A 20,045-nucleotide genomic window follows, 5' to 3' on the forward strand; every position below is an offset into this window, starting at 1 on the left:
CGCGCTCGCGCATGAACGCCTACCGGGGCCTGGCCAGCGCCGCCTACCTGTCCCTGGCCAGCGAGGACCCCGTCAGGACGGCGCTGGAGCTCAGCAACGAGCTGGCCGTGCTGGCCAACATCGAGAAGGAGTTCAAGGTGGGTCCCGGGGAGGCCCGGCCCGGCCCGGGGTCCCCGCGGGGAGGTGGGGCCCTGGCTGGATGCCCCGCAGCGCGCGAGCCCGGGCCCACCTGGATAGCAGCCACACTGCACATTTTCCCCAACAGAATGCATCATCACCCCTCTCAAGATGAACCGTGATTTTTCATGAAAATACGTTTTTACGTATACGTTTTTTATTGTAAAGATGCTGCACAGAGGGGTCATGCTACCTGAGCGAGGTCATGCGTGCATTCCCTATGGAGCATTGTTGCCTCCTCCTTTGTGTCCCCCCCATCCCTTCCCTCCCACCTCCAGGACTGCACCCCCCCCAAATTGTCAAGTTCGTTTTCAACATAGTGTCTTGTACATCTCATTGCTACAATGGGTCAACCTGTATCCCTATTGAAGCCTTTTGTTTTTTCCCTTCCCCTCCCCAAATTGGAGAAGTGTATATACAAGATGAAGGGCACCGACATCAAACACAGTGAAAACGGGTTATACTGAGGGGGAGGAACATACAAAGCAACAAAAAAAATCACATGGTACATTATAAATACATTAGAAACAATAGCAAGCAAGAAAAAACCACTTGTGTCCCTCTCTTGGGGTTCATTTCACCTAACTTCATCTTATCCGGTCATAGGTAAAAATATATTATTTTTGAGACAGGATCTTACTACCTAGCCCCTTCTGGCCTTGAATTTGCAATCTCCAAGAGCTGGGATTACAGGTGGAAGCCACCGTACTTGGCTTAGCTTTCTTTTCTCTAAAGAAGAATACCGACGAATGGCTCAGAAGTAGATTTATCTTTGGGCCTTGTGTTTAGCACATAAAATTCCCCCAGAGCCATCTGTTAAGAAGATAATTGTATTTGTCTGGTTTTCTCTGGCTCCTGCCGGAATGTTCTGATTGTCGAGTTCATGACACTGCTTATAGAGTCCTCTAAAGACCCATCAAGCGGATGTTGTGCACCTCAATCCTGAAGTTGAGACCAAAGAGGATGTGGTGTGCACAAGGCAAAGGAAAAGCAGAGAGAGTCCTTTCTCTCGAATAGCAGCTGAGCTCGGCGTAAAAGAACCTTTATTAGCGGCGATGGCAATGCTCTGGGCACCTTTTATTTGCTAGAGAACGAGGGGAATCCTCCTAGTGACAGCACAGCGAGCAGGTTAAGGGGACAGGCGGGAGATGAGTGAACGGCGGTAGCAGTGAGCGTGGACTTCTCAGCCGTCCAGCTCCTCCCGCCGCCAGGCCCCGTGTAGCCCGCGGACAGCTGCCTCCACCTTTCACTTTTTCTTTGTCGTCACCAGAACGACTACAAGAAGCTGTCCATGCAGTGCAAGGACTTCGTGGTGGGCCTTCTGGACCTGTGCCGGAACACGGAGGAGGTGGAGGCCATTCTGAACGGCGATGTGGAGACGCGGCACCCCGGGGATCACGGCCGTCCGAACCTCAGCCGCTTGAAGCTCGCCATTAAGTACGAAGTAAAGAAAGTAAGCGCCGTTTCAGTTTTTACTGGTGCTCAGGAGGCAGCCTCGGCCTGGCCGGGGAAGCGGGTGCTTCTGGTAGCAGGGCTGGCGGTCTAGCCGGGTGTGCGCGGACGCCACGCGGCGGTTCCTCTGCCCCACGCGTCCCCGGCTGTGACTCCTCACCTGACGTCGAAACATGCGCCTGGCGACCGTGTGTCTGACGCCCTCCGTTTTTCCCTCTGTTGCTTCTTCCAATGTTTACAACTCCTTAACGCCCTGGAACCCTGCCGCTGTATCTTCATGGAGTACCTTTGCATTTGGCTGCTGTCTTTTCTTCTTCTTCTGTCAGTCATTGGTCTTGAACTCAGGGCCTAGGCGTTATTCCTGAGCTATTTTGCTCAAGGCTAGCGCTCTACCACTCAGGCCACAGCGCCACTTCTGGTTTTCTGGTGGTTGATTGGAGATAAGAGTTTCACGGACTTTCCTGCCCAGCCTGGCTTTGAGCCGTGATTCTCAGATCTCAGCCTCCCGAGTGGCTAGGATGGCAGGCGTGAGCTGCTGGCATCCGGTGCTTCTGTCTTAATGCAGGGGTCCTTTCTCCTCACTGCCTTGTTAGAGTATATAAAACCTTTTTTGGGGTGCTAGTCCTGGGGCTTGGGCTCAGGGCCTGAGTGCTGTCTCCCAGCTTTTTCACTCAGAGCTGGCCTTCTACCACTTGAGCCTCAGCTCTGCTTCCAATTGTCTTGGTTAATTGGAGAAAAGGGTCTCATGGACTTCCCTGACCAGGCTGGCTTCAAACCATGATTCTCACATCTCAGCCTTCTGAGTAGTTAGGATGATAGGCGTGAGCCACTGGTACCCAGCAGTAAAAATCGACTTTAAAATGTTTTAAAATAAACGTCATCCCTAGTTGTGGAAGTGTGTAAACAATGCAGGCACACCACCTCTCCACGTAACCAGTTCTGAACAAAGAGAACTTACCCACTACACTTCTCAGTGAAAACTGATTTGTGTTGGTACCACGCGTGTTAGGACCTCTGGCAGTCTTGCTCACTGGAAGCCGCGTGCACGTGTGTGTTTGTGTATGGTGTGTGCACGCACACATGGGTGTGTGCATGCTTTAATGCTAGCTAGACTTCCCACGAGAAAGCGCAGGGCTGTGTGTGTGAGCGCGCGGGCTGAGCCCCTGTGAGTGCGGGCCGAGCCTGGCCTGCTCCAGCCCAGTCCGTGTGAGTGTGCGGGCTGAGCCCCTGTGAGTGCGGGCCGAGCCTGGCCTGCTCCAGCCCAGTCCATGTGAGTGTGCGGGCTGAGCCCCTGTGAGTGTGGGCCGAGCCTGGCCATGCTCCAGCTGAGCCCGTGTGAGTGTGCGGGCTGAGCCCCTGTGAGTGCGGGCCGAGCCTGGCCTGCTCCAGCCGGCCCGTCCTGCCTCTTCCCCCCAGTTTGTGGCTCACCCAAACTGCCAGCAGCAGCTCCTGTCCATCTGGTACGAGAACCTTTCCGGCTTGCGGCAGCAGACGATGGCCGTCAAGTTTCTGGTGGTCCTGGCGGTGGCTGTGGGGCTGCCCTTCCTGGCTCCCATCTACTGGTGTGCTCCGTGCAGCAAGGTACGCGAGGGGGCTGCGGGGGATGGAGCATGGGGGACGGGGGACAGGGACGGGACGCTGGCTGGGGGGGATGGGACGCTGGCTGGAGGGGGACAGGACGCTGGCTGGGGGGGGACAGGACGCTGGCTGGGGGGGGACAGGACGCTGGCTGGGGGAGACAGGACGCTGGCTGAGGGGGCAGGACGCTGGCTGAGGGGGCAGGACGCTGGCTGGGGGGGGACAGGACGCTGGCTGGGGGGGCAGGACGCTGGCTGAGGGGGCAGGACGCTGGCTGGGGGGGCAGGACGCTGGCTGGGGGGGACAGGACGCTGTCTGGGGGGGACAGGACGCTGGCTGGGGGGGACAGGACGCTGGCTGGGGGGACAGGACGCTGGCTGGGGGGACAGGACGCTGGCTGGGGGGGGACAGGACGCGGGCTGGGGGGGACAGGACGCGGTCTGGGGGGGACAGGGACGCTGGCTGGGGGGGACAGGACGCTGGCTGGGGGGGGATGGGACGCTGGCTGCGTCCACTCCCCAAACGACAATTTCATAGAAGCACAGTTGCGCTGTCTTTATTGTTTTGAAAATTAAATACATACTTATTTGGGGAAACAAGAAAAAATGCAAAGAAGAGAAAATCCGCCTGTGCCATCAGCACCGTTAGTAGCCGGTGGAAAAGCCTCTGCCCGTTACCAGTCGGTCTGCGTCATTGTTCCAGGCGAGCCTGTGTGTACAGACGCTTTGTTACATGTTAATGAGTCTTAGGGTTGTTAAACTGTGGTTTCAGGTTACCCCCTAAAAGGTGGTCGTGGTAACTTCGTTTGTTCTCTAGTAACGCTTGGGGTGAGAGGTTCGATGGCGCTTGTTTGGGCCAGCCTCCTTGGCTACATTCTGTGCGGGCCTTCGTGAAGGAGGCCGTGGCATTTTCAGTCAGGGACATGTATACCAGCCACAGAGTGCACGGGACGCCGTCGCTGCGCGCGTGCCTGCTTTCCTAGCAGAGTTTCATTTGCCCAGGCTTTGGCAAAGTCCCGCCTGGCTTCGGGTGAGGGTTCAGACGGCCCAGCCCTGCTCGGTGGACGCGGCGGCCGGGGGAAGGGGCTGTGTTTTGGCCCAGCCCGGTGTGCCTTCTGCTAACCAGCTTCTTCTCTTCGTGTGTCTGAAGCCACCTGCCCAGGTGTGTGTGAATCTCAGACCCGAGTCCTTCAAAGCTAACCGCCCCCAGACCCATCTCTTTAGTGCAGAGTCTGGACAGACGCGGGCAGGACTGGTTTCCAGACCTCAGTCACACATTGGTTTATGACGGTCGAAGTGCAGGTGTCACCAGCACCCGTGCGAGACACTGAGATTTCACAGTCATTTCTAGGGAGGGGATAGAAAGGGCCAGAACGTTTTCTCAGGAGGGTAACATCCATCCGTACACATCCATCCTGAGTGCTTCTACACGAGACCCCAAGACTGCCCCCTCTAAATATAAATGAGAAACCCATGCGGAGAACGGCAAGTCATTAGAAAGGATTCTTGGCACACAGATTTCTTTTTCAGAATAGGAAGCTGAGGTTTTCCTCTTGTTAATAGGAATAAACATTTCACATTGCGCACCGAGTTTGTTGGGTCTCCCCTGAACAGAAGGCCGGGCGCGCCTCAGCTCCCTTCTCCTGTTCCCGAGTCTTCGGGAGCTTCCGGGCCTCTGCTAGTTGGTTACTGTTTTCCTGAACGGACTCATTTTTCTTTTCCACCATCACTGCACTCTGTGCAAACCGTATCGCCGCCGTGCCGTGGTGACAGGCGCGGTGTATACATTTCTTGAGTTTTGACTGAATTACAATGAACTGACTTTCCTCAGTTTTCTTTCTTTTCGGCTGTGTTTCCTTCTGGCTCATTTATGGAGAATAAGGCCAATGATCAAGTGAAAGACCTCTCCAGGACATTTTTCTCCTATGTAAAACCTGTTTACCAGTTTGACATGAGAGGATGAGGATAACTATCCGCCGAAGCGTGATTAAGACATTGATTTTTACAATCTTTCCCACTAGCAATGTCTATAAATATTACTTACAGATCACAGAGTTGATTTTTTTAAACAGAAGAGATAGCTCCAGCTTAATTTTTATTTAAAATACTTGAGCTCTTCCAACACATCCACAAAAACAGATCCAGGCCAACTTACAGAAATAGTCACCTCCATGGGCACGGTCTCTGTGTCATGTTGTTTTTCAGTCCCCAAAGTTTGTCTTGACTCCTTTTAAAATGTTTTTGTATTTCTTTGTTTTCTTTCTTCTGTGTAGTCCCCAACTATCAGTTGCTGTGCACTGATTGCACTGAAGATAGATCACTGAATGGTTTCAAATTATTTTCCTTCGAGCTAGCCTCAACCTCTTAATCATTACTGTATCAGGCTGGGTGGTTGCACTTCATTACAGATGAACCCTAAAAAGAGTATGACATATAATATTTAAAGGTAAGTATTTCTGTCAGTGATTACCATCCATGATTTTCTGGGTACACAGTTTATTTAGTTCATTCAACAAAATCTCTCCATTTATTAAAAAATCTCCCTAGCTTTTCTTCAGAAACGTGTTTATGTCCCAGAATATAATCATAGCAGATTTTTCTAAAATGGATAGCATTTGCAATTTGTAAGGTCCACTAAGAAGTACCAAAATTTCTCTTATTTTAAAGAGAAACCCAGCCAAGTGTGTTGGTGCATGCCTGTATTCCCGGCCTCAGGAGGCCAGGATCGGGAGTCTGAGGCCAGCCTGGGTTTCAGGCTGAAACCCCATCTTAAAAATAGATAAATGCTCGGCTGTCTGTAATAGGTATAGAGAACATGATGATGGAAACACACTACCTTCTTGAAAACTTGGTTTTTTTTTTTTCATTTGTATTGGTCTGTTTTCTTGCTGTAAAAAAAGATGAGACTGAAACTTTGAATGAGAACCCACAGTACTGGATTTGACTGGCTGCATTTCAGACCAAAGACACACCATAGCTCCTCTCAGACCGTGTTTCATAGGCAGAAGCTGCTCTTCACGTAACTTAGGAAATGTGTCCCTGCCACTCCGCTTTGCTGTGGGACTCAGTGGCCTGCACACTGCAGCAGGTGCCGGGGCCTCCCTGGGGCTCTCTGCTTGGTCCCCTGACTTTAATCTCTTTGCCTCTCACTCACTGGGGCTGAGTGACACCTGTCACCCGCAGATCTCCGTGTGGAGCCCTAGACCTGCTTAGATATTTCCTCAGTACTTTAGGCCCATTGAGTGAGCTTGCTCGCCACGAATAATGCTCATATTCCACTCCACATTTTTGCCACCATGCTGTAGCATTTCAAGAACCTTTAGATGTCCTTACTGGAGAACACCAGCATGGATAGGTGAAGAATGAAATCTTACTAGACTGACTAAGTTTATGATTCTGCCAGTGGCTACACGAGTGGACGTAATTATTTTACAACAGCATTGAGACAGCCAGATGTTTGTTCTTACACACATGTGTGTGTGTGTGTGTGTGCATGTGTGTGTCCCAAGTTGTCCAGAACAGAGTGACGATTTCCTCTCGTGTGTGTCCTGACAGATTGGGAGGATAATGCGTGGGCCGTTCATGAAGTTTGTGGCTCACGCGGCCTCGTTCACCATCTTCCTGGGGCTGCTGGTCATGAACGCGGCAGACAGATTCGAAGGCACCAAGCTGCTTCCCAACGAGACCAGCGTGGACCACGCGCGGCAGCTCTTCCGGATGAAGACGTCCTGCTTCTCGTGGATGGAGATGCTCATCATATCCTGGGTGATCGGTGAGGACCTCGCACGCCCCACCTTGCGGCGCTGGTGGCCCTCGCGCTTAGGCAGAACGGCAAATGCAGATGCCGCAGTGCGAGCCACACTCCCAGCTCCCCACTTTCCACGATTGCTGGGTGTGCTAGCCCCAGTGAGTGAGAGGCAAAGAGATTAAAGTCAGGACCAAGCAGAGAGCCCCAGGGAGGGCCCGGCACCTGCTGCAGTGTGCAGGCCACTGAGTCCCACAGCAAAGCGGAGTGGCAGGGACACATTCCCTAAGTTACGTGAAGAGCAGCTTATTCCTATGAAACACGGGATGAGAGGAGCTATGGTGTGTCTTTGGTCTGAAATGCAGCCAGTCAAATCCAGTACTGTGGTTTCTCATTCATTTAGTGCCTTCTGCACTAAAAAAATATCAAACCCCAGGAAGAAAGGCCTGGGATAGTATTAATCAAAGCCCGGGAGAGCTGTCACCCATGTGATTTTGTGTAGAGATTGCTAGAAATGGAGCAGATGTCCTCTCCTCGTTAGTGGATGTTGATGAGGGCCGGGGCATGTGGAAGGTGCTTTTTGGATATCAGATCTTTAAGCTCTCTCTGCTTCTGTTTCTGATCTGTAACGTATATATTGTTGTCAGATGTGGGGCTTGAACTCTGGGCCTGGGCGCTGACCCGCATCTCTTCAGCTCAAGGCGAGTGCTCTCCCGCTTTGAGGCACAGCGCCACTTCTGGAGTTCTGGTAGTTTATTGGAGATAAGAGGCTCATAGACTTTCCTGTCCAAGCTGGCTTTGAACTACGACCCTCAGATCTCAGCCTCTTGAATAGCTGGGATTACAGGTGTGAGCCACCAGTGCCCAGCTGAACATCTTCTTCTTAATCATGGATTCTCTTCATTATCTTTCTGCTTCCCTCCTCCTCCTCCTCTTCCTCCTCCTCCTCCTCCTCTTCCTCCTCTTCCTACTCCTTTTCCTCTTCCTCCTCCCTCTCCTCCTCTTCCTTCTCTTCCCTCCTCCTCCCTCTCCTCCTCTTCTTCCTCCTCCTCTTCCTCTTCCTCCTCTCTCTCCTCCTCCCTCTCTTCCTCTTCCTCCTTCTTTTCTCTCCTCCTTCTCCTTCTCCTCCCTCTCCTCCTCCTCCCTCTCCTCCTCTTCCTCTTCCTCCTCCTCCTCCCTCTCCTCCCATTCCTCCTCCTCCTTCTCCTCCCTCTCCTCCTCTACCTCTCAAGTAATATTCTGAAGTATGTGCAGTTTGAAGTAGGCAGTGCTCTGAGAGTGTTTGTGATCATTGTCTGAGTCCCAGGCACCGGGCTAGCATGGTGCTGGTCTACTTTTATTTCGGCCTTGTAACTCTGTGTGAAGGAGGTGCCAATGGCCGTCCTCATCTTCAATGGTTTAGAAAGCTTAAGTGGCAGGCTGGAGACTTCACAGAGAACCAGTGTTAAAGTTCTCAACCCCCCAAGGGTCAGATCTCAAAGCAAGTATTCTTCCCAAACACTGAGTGTTTGGAAAGACTATGCAACTTTATCAAAAGTGACATGAAAATGTGTGTCATTAGCACCCTGACCAGTCACCTGCTACGCTGCGACATTGAAACCTGACATTTTCAGCTTTCTAACTTGACTTAATTGCAGAAAGGCTCTCTAGTGTGTGCAGGCTTCTCAGGACAGGGGCTGGCATTGCTGGGCGGGAGGAGGTGGGAATCGGCTGGATAGGAAAGCCCGGCCAGAGGCTGGAGAGTTTTCGGTGTGAGCCAAGAGCTTTCAGATGTCACTGACAGGAGCGAGGAGGCCCCGTGGGACTGACGTGCTGTGTAACCCCTTTCGGACGCAGGCATGATATGGGCTGAATGTAAAGAAATCTGGATCCAGGGCCCCAAAGAGTACCTGTTTGAGCTGTGGAACATGCTGGACTTCGGCATGCTGGCCATCTTCGCGGCCTCGTTCATTGCCAGGTTCATGGCGTTCTGGCACGCTTCCAAAGCCCAGAGCATCATCGACGCCAACGACACGCTGAAGGATTTGACCAAAGTTGCCTTGGGAGACAACGTGAAATACTACAACTTGGGTGAGCCGACACACACAGACCCTACAAACGGATCACATTCTTGTAAAAGACACGTCAGCTATGCTTGGTCATCTGTCCAATCCTCATAAAATTCCCATGTCGCTCCTTCGTCTCCAGGACCAAACCCCATGGAAAGTATCTGTCTTATAGCTTGTGTTTATTTCCCCTTATCGATAAAAATCATTTGCAGTTGAGTTCTTCACACACAGTGGAATATTATTCAGCATTACAAAAAGAAGGGAAGGCTGCCACGTGGTGACAGTGGGGAGGCAGGGATGCCGGGTCCGGAGGACGGCATGCTCTCACAGGTGGAGCTCAGGGGGCCGGCGGTGTGGAGGGACGTGTGGACAGGGGAGGGCGCAGGTAGATGCAGGACTCGGTGCGCCCGTGTTGCTGTATAGAGCGGGGACCGGGGTTGAGAATGGTAAGTCGCGTACTGAAAACTGGCACCTGAATGGATTTAACGGCGACATCTCATAAAGGCGATTTTGCATGATTATTTTAGGTACTTTTTACCACTCAAGATTTTAAAAGATACAGTTTTTAAGTGTCAAACTTATTTCTAGGTAATACTTCCATTCAGAGCATCGCAAAAATGGAGCTTCGTTTATTAGGCTTCTGTTTCCCTTTTCTAATTATACTTTCAGCAAATAAACAAATTCAATTTAAGAAGCATGTTTTTCCTCTTTGCTACGTACCGCCTTGTATTGTTTCCTAATAATGGTTTCTTAATTGGGTTTTTTGATGACCTTATGTATTCATGCCAAGAAAAGTCATAAGTGAGTTATCACAAAATCTTGTGGTAAAAATAGACTTGAGTCTATTCAGAGGAAATGTTACTTCTAGTAATTTTAAATAACTTTGTAATATAAATAATGTAATAAATGCTACAGTTTATTAAGGAGCTGTCAGAAACTTTGCAAACACTGAGTTCACATGAATTTAGGGTAGGAGCAATATTAAAGAGAAGGAAAGCTACGATTAGTTGAATCACGGGCACAGGTCCTGTCGGTTGAGACGCAGCTATGGGTAGAGATAGCCTATCAGTCGTTATACTGGAATTTTTACAGACAACTGAACCTATAGTCTGAGTTCTTAATGATGTTAGCAATGTGTGCTTCTGTGGAAAATCACTAGCAAAGCAGACAGGTTGGCCTCACCTCTCAATCTCATCTTTCAGAACTTAAATACGGCTGATGGCTCAGGAGTCCTTTAGGATGACAGACTTCCAGTATTGGTCTAGGTGGTTAATAGAATTATATTTCTTCTCGGAAGTTGGCTACATAAGCAGCTTAAAGACACGCACCCTTCACCCTGGTCTCTGTCTTTTCCCAGCCAGGATACAGTGGGACCCGTCGGACCCTCAGATCATATCCGAAGGTCTGTATGCCATTGCGGTGGTGCTGAGTTTCTCCCGAATTGCGTACATCCTGCCAGCGAACGAGAGCTTCGGGCCTCTGCAGATCTCGCTGGGGAGGACGGTGAAGGACATCTTCAAGTTCATGGTCATCTTCATCATGGTGTTTGTGGCCTTCATGATCGGCATGTTCAACCTCTACTCCTACTACATCGGCGCCAAGCAGAATGAGGCCTTCACCACGTGCGTGTCCGGGGGCGTGGCTTGGGTGACGGAGAGCGGGCTGCAGATGGGCTAATTAGCAAATATCCCTTTAACAGCATTCACATACGTCTCTGCTCTGGTCAAAGATTTCTTGTCTAGTTATTCATTTAAAAACAAAACAAAGGATTTTTTTAAAAAAGACTCTAAAACATAGGAACCTTCCTCCTCTTAAATGATCATAGCTAACACTTCAGTACTGAATATCAGGGTAAGTAGCTCTCATACATAATTTTCTTATCACAACATTTAGATACTTTCCAGATGCACCTGTAGTTGGCACCTGTAGTTGGCTGTAGCCCCTTGTGTTGGACCGACACCCTGTAAATTCCTGAGCTTTCTGCTCACCCAGAATTCCTGGGCATGGAACAGAATGGTCGTTTTCCTCATTCAACCTCTCCGGTCTTATTATGGGGAGGAATCTGCCCCATGGAGCATGTGTTTGCTCTAAATACAGTTTTCTTGTTCTTGCTAAGGTGTAGCAGACTTGGTGACAAGTACGTGTCTTCAGACAGTGCCACCCAGCCCTTCCTTCTCTCTGGTTTCCCCTCCCATCCTTGCCCACAGCTGTGGCGTGCATTTTTCACATAGCGTGTATTAAATACCATGGCTGTGTTAGTTCACCCTCCCTCCCTCCATGTCTGTGCCACCCTTTTCCCCCCATAAAAAGATGAAAAACCCAACACAAATCCTTGAGATGTGGGTTTACAGGGCCGCCATGGGTAGCACTGAACAACAAGGTCATTGCTTCTCCCCCCACCCCTTACAGGTTTCCAGGAGGGGACTGCCTGGTTGGCCGGGGGGCTTAGCAGCACAGGGGAGGGGACTACCTGGTTGGCCAGGGGGCTTAGCTCCACCCAGGGGAAGGGACCGCCTGGTTGGCCAGGGGGCTTAGCTCCGCCCTCCAATCCATGCAGCACTGAGTTCTGGGATGCAGGGGTGCTGTGTAAGTCCAGGCTGACATGTTTCCTTCAAGACGCCTGTATTTTCTGTTGGGTAGGAGTAAAAGTACAGATGGATCAGAAAACTAGGAAGACTAGCAATTTGTATTTTATTAATAAGCAAAATACTTAACAAGTCTGTGGACAAAGCAGTTTGATTCTTTCAAATGTTAGGAGGTGTGATGGTGAAGGGAGGCTGGCCTTTACTGAGAACCTGTTCTGTGCCAGATAGTTTGTTTGGTATGACCGTGTTCTTCCCCAAAATACGTCATCCTGCACATTCAGCCCAGAAGGACACAGCGGTTCAGGCAAGTAAAGAATCTTCCATGAAGCCGGGCGCTGTTGGCTCACGCCTGTCATCCTAGCTACTCAGGAGGCTGAGATCTTAGGATCGCAGTTCAAAGCCAGCCCAGGCAGGAAAGTCCGTGAGACTCTTATCTCCAGTAAACCACCAGAAAACTGGAAGTGGCGCTGTGGCTCAAGTGGTAGAGCGTTTGCCTTGAGCTGAAGAGCTGAGGGACAGCGCCCAGGCCCAGAGTTCAAGCCCCACACTGGCTAAAAAAAAAAAATTTTTTTCCATGAATCCTTAACAATTTGCAAAGATACAGAGTCAATCCAAACGTCATGCGGTTGTAATTCTTACACGAGAGTCTGCATCTCCTTATTTTCTGTGACTGTCCCCTAGCGTGGAGGAGAGCTTTAAGACGCTGTTCTGGGCCATCTTCGGGCTTTCGGAGGTGAAGTCTGTGGTGATCAACTACAACCACAAGTTCATCGAGAACATCGGCTACGTGCTGTACGGTGTCTACAATGTCACCATGGTCATCGTGCTGCTGAACATGCTCATCGCCATGATCAACAGCTCCTTCCAGGAGATCGAGGTACGCCAGGCCGGCGTGCCTGCCTTTGCTCGGACGGGTTAGAGGCGTCCCAGAGAGCAAAGCGGCAGCGGGCAGGGGACAGGTGTCCACTACCTCTCCTCCGCTCTTCCCTCCTCTTTCATATGCCTGCTCGATAAGTAAGCCAGAGCATTCTCACTCTGCCTGTAGGCAGGACGATGAACAAAAGAAGTTAGACGCGTCTAATTCATAGACCGAAGAAATACAGTGCGAGCATGGATTGTTACTCAAGTACCAATGCTTCCACACATTTCTGTTGCCTCCTGTTTTGGGTAGCACCTCCAAATAGATCCATTTCCAAGTTGAGAATAAGTAGTACAAATCTCTATTCCAGATCTTCATCTGGGTCTTGTTTGGCGGGCAGTCAGTCTATAGAAGAGTGAGAGAGGATGCTGTCAGTGTTGGTTTAGAACGTGGGGAAACACGTTAACGTTTGTCTTCGTATGTATGAAGGCATGCGAGCTTTTTTTAATAGTATGGCAACAGAGCACAGGCAGGCGGCTCAGATGAGTGAGCACGGAGCCCAGAAGCCGTTCCTCCCCACATTGGAGACTTGAGTCCAGTAAGCTTAGGCGTTACACAGCAAAGGCGTGCGTGCATGCATGTGCGTGTGCAGAACCTCTGCACACAGAGAAATCTCTGAGGCCTGATCTGCTGGTGGCCATGCCACCATATCTGCCCAGGTGGTCAGCGGTGCGCTGACCCTCCCCCAGGGGGGCTGGGCACGCACCCCCACCACACCCCCTTTCTGAGCGGCTGTGTGTTGTGCACAGGACGATGCTGACGTGGAGTGGAAGTTCGCCAGGGCCAAGCTCTGGTTCTCCTACTTCGAGGAGGGCAGGACGCTGCCGGTCCCGTTCAACCTGGTGCCCAGCCCCAAGTCCCTCTTCTATCTCCTAGTCAAGTTGAAGAAGTGGGTTTCGGAGCTGTTTGTGGGGCACAGAAAAGGCTTCCGGGAGGACGCGGAGATGAACGAGGTAACGGGGAGTTGAACGCCCTCACCCGGTCACCGCCGACAGGCAGGCCCGGTGTGCGACGGGCCGGGCCTGGTCACGTAGGCCAGATCACCGTCCCCCTCGCAGGGCTCACCCATCCCCGCCCAGCCGCTTGGTCCAGCACAGGCCTCCTAGTGTGAGCCGCTGGACGCTTTCTACCTGAGTTCATGCAACATCCCAGCAATGACATGCCGGGCACAGCAGGTGCTAAACGGGCCTCCCCCCTTCCCACGCTGCGGGGTCCACCTTTGCTGTTCTGGTGACAGTCGCTTTCCCAGTGGCTTATAGAGCAACGTGAAGTATCACGGTTACTTACGGCTGGCAGGACCTCACGTCTACGTTGAAAAGTTCTGAACTCGGTTGCTCACATACGATGTGGGAGCTGAGCGTCTTCAGCCCATAGCTGGGGAAGGAACGGTCTGGGGGCACCAGCTGATCCCCTCTGGAGTTCTAGAACGTTCTTATCCTGGATTCCTCCACCGTATTAATGCAGGAGGAAATGATCACCACAACATAAAGGAGTCAGATGAATTGGCAGAGGAAGCTGGGCAGGGATGCGCATGCCCGTGCTGCCGGCACACCAGCGCTCAGGCCGATTGTAAGGTCTAGGTTGGCTAGTTTTCACTACAGATGTCCACAGCATTCTGCCAGGCCTGAGGAAGCTGTTTCCCATCACATAATGAAGAGTGCAGGTCTGAGGAGAGGAAATGTTTAAGCACTTACCAAAGGAAGAACTCAAAAAGGAGGTGGGGGGTTGGGAGTGTGGATCAGGTGGTAGAGCACCAGCCAGTGACCAAAAGCAAGTGTCAGATAGTGAGGGCAGCCCTCATCTTAGACAAAATCCCTGTTGGGGAGTTGCGCCAGATGGCTTTATAGACTGCAGAATGAAGAGTGGATTTGGCGCTGTAATTGTACTCATTTTACTGTCTTTAAAAGAGTAAAGAAGAAAAGAAACTTGGAATTCTGGGAAGTCATGAAGATCTTTCAAAATTGTCACTTGACCAGAAACAGGTGAGATGAGATTTGGGGGAACAAAGCCTCACCCCGGCCAGGGCTGCCTTCGAGAAATAGGCAAGAGACAGTTAAAGAATTCTAACAACTTTCTTAAATCTTATTGGGAGGTTGAAGTCACCTACATAAAATTAGCAAGATGTGTGTGTGTGTGTGCGCGCGCGCGCACGTGCGTGCATGTGTTCCGCATACGTTTTTTAGTGGTGCTCGTTTCTAGGTCCTTGGGGGGGGTGGAGTATAGAAACAGCAATGTGTTGAGAGAGGAATTTCTCTCGGACCCAGGGACGACTCAAAGCGTCTGTAGATTAGGAGAACACCCCTGGCCAGTGCAGGCTGTCAGAGCGTGGGGTGGTGGCACACCTAGAGGCCCAGGAGGACGTGGAGAAGAGGCGGCTGCTGACGGGCACTGCTGGAAGTTAGTGGCGCCTGTGGCTGGTCCTGTGGGCGTAACTCCCTAATTTGAAGGAGAATCTTTGGGATGAGGTTATTTGCTTCCTTGCTTAGTGCAGACACAGAGTAGGCTACAACAGGAGTCAGAGACAAATGACAGTTAAAGGAAGTTAGAGACAAATGAAGTACGGGAGCGGTGTGTCAGACAGGAATCCCACGCGGTGCCAGGTAGTAACCCACGCCGCAACGGCCTAAACAAAACCGTGGCTCTCAGAGACAGCCAGCCGTGAGGGAACTCTGCGCCACGCTTGTTTCCAGCGCCCTTTGGGACAGCAGGTGAGTGCGATGTCATTTGCAAGTAACACAGCCAAGTGCGGTTTGGGGTTCTGGGGTGCTGGGCACAGTCAGTGAGCCTTCGGCCCGTTTTGGTCTTCAGCCTGGTTTGGCTCAAAATCAGTTAAGGAGGATTTTCTTGAGGTGTGTTGGTTTGTTTGTTTGGATAAACAAGGAAGAAAATCCAGGGCAGAGTTTGTGCCTCTCCACCCTAAAATATTTCTCATCCAGAGGTTCGCAGAGCAGTCTGGGCGGGTCTGGAGACGGCGAGCAGACAGGGCGCTGTGCCGAGGGCGCTGTGCTGAGGGCGCTGTGCCGAGGCTGTCGCCAGGGCGCTGTGCCGAGGGCGCTGTGCCGAGGGCGCTGTGCCGAGGCTGTCGCCAGGGCGCTGTGCCGAGGGCGCTGTGCCGAGGGTGCTGTGCCGAGGGCGCTGTGCCGAGGGCGCTGTGCCGAGGCTGTCGCCAGGACGCATGCGCATGCCCCGCAGACCCCATGCCATTTGCAGAGCGTGGCAGCGGTCAAGCTGACAGCCCGAGGGCCCGGTGCAGGAAGGACAGACACCCACACAGCCCCGCTGGTTGGGAGGGCCGGGAACAGTCCCGAGAAAGAACGCAACCGAACACAAGAGTCTAGCTCAAAAATGTTAAGTGGATGTGTCTGGAAAAGAAGTAACTTGAAGTGAACGAATTAATGGAAGAAAGAGAAATGGTGATGGACGATTACGTCTGAGTAGATCTGGAAGGCAACGTTGCCTGAACTGCAACGGCACAAATTACACAAGGGCGGCCTCTCCACCCCCTCCATTCCTCCCCCCTCCCCTCCTCTCTCGTTTTTGCTCTCTCATTTTGCCCTTCTCCCTCCTCTCCCCCGCTTCTCCCTCCTCTCCCCTTTCCTCTCCTTCCTCTCCCCCGCCTCTCCCACCACTCCCCCGCTTCTCCCTCCTCTCCCTCTTTCCTTACCTCCTTCTCATTCCTCGTTTCCCTCCTCTCTCTGATCGCTTCTCTTCCTCTTTCCCGTTTCCTTCCTTTCCTCTCTCCTCTACCTCTCATTCTCTCCTCCCCCTCTTCCTCTCTCCTCCCTCTCCGTTTCTTTCTCATCTCCCCCCCATCTTTCTCAGCCTCTTTCCTCTCTGGCTCTCCTCTTTTCTCTGCCACCCCCTCTTCTGTCCCTTCTCTCTCCCCTCTTTCTTTCTCCTCTGCTACTGCTCTTTGCATCTCCTCTCGTCCGTCCCTCTCGTCTCTTCCTCTTCTCTCCCCTTCTTTTTTTTGGGGGGGGGGTGTTGGGTCGTGGGGTCTGGGCGCTGTCCCTCAGCTCTTCAGCTCAAGGCAAGCGCTCTACCACTGAGCCACCTTCCCAGCCCTCCCTTCTTGTTCTCGCCTCCTCTCCTCACTCTGCTTCCTGTCTCTTCTCTCCTGTTTACTCTTCCCTCTTGTCTCCACTCTTCTTTCTCTTCTGATTTCTCCTTTATTTCTCCTCTCTCCCACCCTCTTTTCCGTTTCCCTCCCCCTGTCTCTATCTCTCTCTCTCCTCCCCCTCTCTCTGTCATGAGCACTCTCAACCCCTCCCCCCCCCCCCCCCCCCCCCCCCCCCCCCCCCCATGTTCCAGCCATGGACTTAGGCCTGAGAAAAGCCTCACTGGGTTCTGGAGACTCGAAGGCAGCCTGAACTAATTGCGATGAAATACCTAGCCAGGCACATGTAGCAGATGGAGTTTTCTACAGTTACCTTGGCGCAGTGAAATTATTCCGGAATTTCCATGCCAAGAAGAGGCCACCAATGGAGGGAGGTGGGAGGAGGGCGGGGCTCCGAGGGGGTCCTGGGGTCATTGCAGATGGATGGACGGACAGACAAGGACGGGGAACGTTCACAAAAGAATACGGTTAACGTCTCCAAACGTTTATCCAACCAGTTTAACAAAGTGTGATGAACTTTGAGAAACTTGGCTGGCGTCTGCGTGTGTGAGGTTCAACGAGGACCACACACCTCCCGTCAGAACCAGGACGGGGTGACGGACGGCCACACACTCCCATGAGAACCAGGACAGGGTGACGAACGGCCACACACCTCCCGTCAGAACCAGGACGGGGTGACGGACGGGGTGACGGACGGCCACACACTCACAGGAGAACCAGGACGGGTGACGGACACTGACGTTTCCAGGATGACTCTAGTGAGGGAGGCGCTTATATTAAACCCGGCTCTGCCAGCTCAGCCCCTGCGCTAGCAGCACACCATTAGCAACAGCTTCGCAAGGTAGGAGAAGCTGTGACAACACAGTACATGTTATTTGCATTTGAATAATAACATCTAGAGAAGAGCGCACGCACGGGGGGGGGGGGGAGCTCAGGTCTGCGGTGCTTGCGTTTCCCTTTGAGAATCCTGTTATCATGGGCAGCATGCTGCACCGTGGTCTCTTCTAATTAAGAGGTTATGAAGTATTAGTCTCAAAAACATTAGTAACCCAGCTGGGCACTGGTGCCTTCTGCCTGTCACCTTAGCTACTCCGGAGGCTGAGAGCGATGTTCAAAGCCAGCCCAGGCAGAAAAAGTCCATGAGACTCTTCTCTCCAATGAACTACTTACAAAAAGCCAGAAGTGGCGCTGTGGCTCAAGTGGTAGAGCGCTAGCCTTGAGCCCAGAGAAGCTTAGGGACAGCGCCTGGGCCTTGAGTTCCAGCCCCACAAAAAAAAAAAAAAAAAAAAAAATTAGTAACTCTATAAAACTCAAGTATGCAGAATAGCCACAATAAATTGAGGTGGGTACATATAGACAATTGGTTCTCTATATACTCATGTGTCTGTCTGTATGCATATATGTATGTGTGTGTGTATGTGTGTGTACATGTGTATAGATATGTGCACATATGTATTATGTGGACTCGCCTTGGAGTACCGATGCTCTGCCTCAAGCCTTCACCACTCTGGCTTAGACAACTCATTTCTTAAAGAAAAGTACACTTGTGCAAAAGCTACCATTTTATGGCAAAGAAATGGATGTTTTACAGGAACAATCCAAAGAGGCATCTCTCCTTGTCTAGTCACCTTCCATTTATGATTGGCAAAATGTCTGCTATAACAAAAGCATCGCTTAATTGCTAAGAGCAGGTCAGTCAACTGCCTCTGTGTCTCCACTGTACCGACTAGATTAAACCAGCCGTGCAGTCTACCCAGAGCCTGGTACTTAGGGGAAAAGAGCTGTTGGCAGTGTCCCAGCACCACGTGCCAGCGGTGCCTTCTCCCTGCCTCTTCTCTGGGGTCCACACGCTGGCTGTGGAGGAGGTGATCTAGTCTCTGGTCTCTGCTTGAGGAGCCTGGGCCCCCGGGAGGAAGACTACCAGCCTGAAGTCCCATCTCAGACAAATGGTAGGCCCAGAGTCAGGCCGACTTGTAAAGCAGGTTTTCAAGCCCCGTACAACACGACTGTGCACACCCTCGCTTCCCCACGGACCATCGTCGGACACGGCCGTGGCTGCCTGGCACATGGCTCCGTTCCCGGCTTCTGACCGGAATGAGAGACTTCCACCCACAACGTGAGAGAGCCAAGAGAAGACGCACACTCGGACGTTCTGTGAACGGCACACAGCCGCGTTTCCCACTCTGAACTTACAATCAACCCAGGCTCGTGGCAAACGGGTTAGAAAATGAAAAAGCTATAGAGCACGCAGAAAATAGGAAAGTATAAGAGAAGCTCCTGTTTCGTTCGGAGCTGGACAGAGCTGGCTTGTGGGACTTTAGGGCCAGAGGGAGAGCAGCACTGGGAGGCTCAGGGTGGGTCCACCGGAGGAGGCTGGCGCCCAGTGCTCTCTGCCTTTCACACCACCGGCGGTGCGGTGCCCGCCCTGCTCCCAGCCTGGGCTCTCCAAGAACAGCCCCTGAGCACTTTTCCAGTTTGAACCTGAGCTGCTGGGCGTGGAAATGAAGACAAGGACTTGCTGCCACCCAGTGGCCACAGGCCCTCCTTACACCTGGGCTGCGTTTCCCAATTTTTCCATAAGTATTCGTTGGATTTGTATGGTATGTTAGAAGAAACTAATAGAAATAGAATTAATAATAGAAATCAATAGAAATTAAAACGGCATGTCATATTTACATTCAAATCTAACGTTTCGCACTTAGAGCTAGTCACACAATAACAATCAAATGCGTACGTAGACGCTTGGTCCTGAGTCATCAGCTGTATTAGGTGAGAGCGGGTGCGTTCAGGGTGGTATGGCCGTAGACTGGTTAGCCATCTTAGTGGCTCCCAATCAGAGGTGACCTTGCCCCTCCTCTGGTCTGGGGCCATGGCGTTGGGGTGGTTTGGCCGCGGCATGGGTGGTGAGGAGCCGCTGGTGCTGCAGTGCGCGGCACGGGTTTCCAGCTCCGGAGGCTGAGGGCGCGTGGCTGGGGAAGCGCAGCGCGCGTCATGTATGTGAACCTGGGCTCGAACCCAGGCGTGCGTGCCTGGCATCGCGGAGCGCCCGCAAAGCAAGTGACTGTCGCTGCTCAGGAAGTGCCTACAGGCCTTCATCCGCTTCCAGCCCCGCTCCAGGGCACACGCCACGGGCCCCGCAGCACGCCGACAGCACGCGTGCAGCACAGCAGCGAGGAGGGGCGGCCGGGCGGCCGGCAGGGAACTCCATGCCCGCTTCTCAGGTGGGCCGGCGAGGACAAGACTCGGGGCGCTCACTGTGCCTTGAGCTCACACCCACGCCGGGCCTTGAGCTCACACCCACACCCTGCCTTGAGCTCACACCCACGCCCTGCCTTGAGCTCACACCCACGCCGGGCCTTGAGCTCACACCCACACCCTGCCTTGAGCTCACACCCACGCCAGGCCTTGAGCTCACACCCACGCCA

At 52.3% G+C, this 20,045-nt stretch overlaps 1 protein-coding gene across 1 annotated transcript in view; it reads left to right on the forward strand.

Moving 5' to 3' along the window:
• Positions 1 to 2: 2 nt before the first annotated feature.
• Positions 3 to 20,045, forward strand: part of Trpc6 (transient receptor potential cation channel, subfamily C, member 6) — a gene marked incomplete at its 5' end in the record, with an annotated part of 23,669 nt that continues 3,626 nt past the window's right edge. The window contains 10 exons of the mRNA XM_013009533.1: positions 3 to 137; positions 1,448 to 1,630; positions 3,046 to 3,210; positions 6,762 to 6,978; positions 8,788 to 9,021; positions 10,357 to 10,621; positions 12,266 to 12,461; positions 13,253 to 13,456; positions 14,411 to 14,485; positions 18,351 to 18,485. Of these exons, the coding sequence (XP_012864987.1) occupies positions 3 to 137; positions 1,448 to 1,630; positions 3,046 to 3,210; positions 6,762 to 6,978; positions 8,788 to 9,021; positions 10,357 to 10,621; positions 12,266 to 12,461; positions 13,253 to 13,456; positions 14,411 to 14,485; positions 18,351 to 18,485 (1,809 nt within the window). The remainder of the gene's footprint in view (positions 138 to 1,447; positions 1,631 to 3,045; positions 3,211 to 6,761; positions 6,979 to 8,787; positions 9,022 to 10,356; positions 10,622 to 12,265; positions 12,462 to 13,252; positions 13,457 to 14,410; positions 14,486 to 18,350; positions 18,486 to 20,045) is intronic.

Source organism: Dipodomys ordii, unplaced genomic scaffold (assembly GCF_000151885.1).
Source record: "Dipodomys ordii isolate 6190 unplaced genomic scaffold, Dord_2.0 Scaffold10, whole genome shotgun sequence".
NCBI classification, from domain to species: domain Eukaryota; kingdom Metazoa; phylum Chordata; class Mammalia; order Rodentia; family Heteromyidae; genus Dipodomys; species Dipodomys ordii.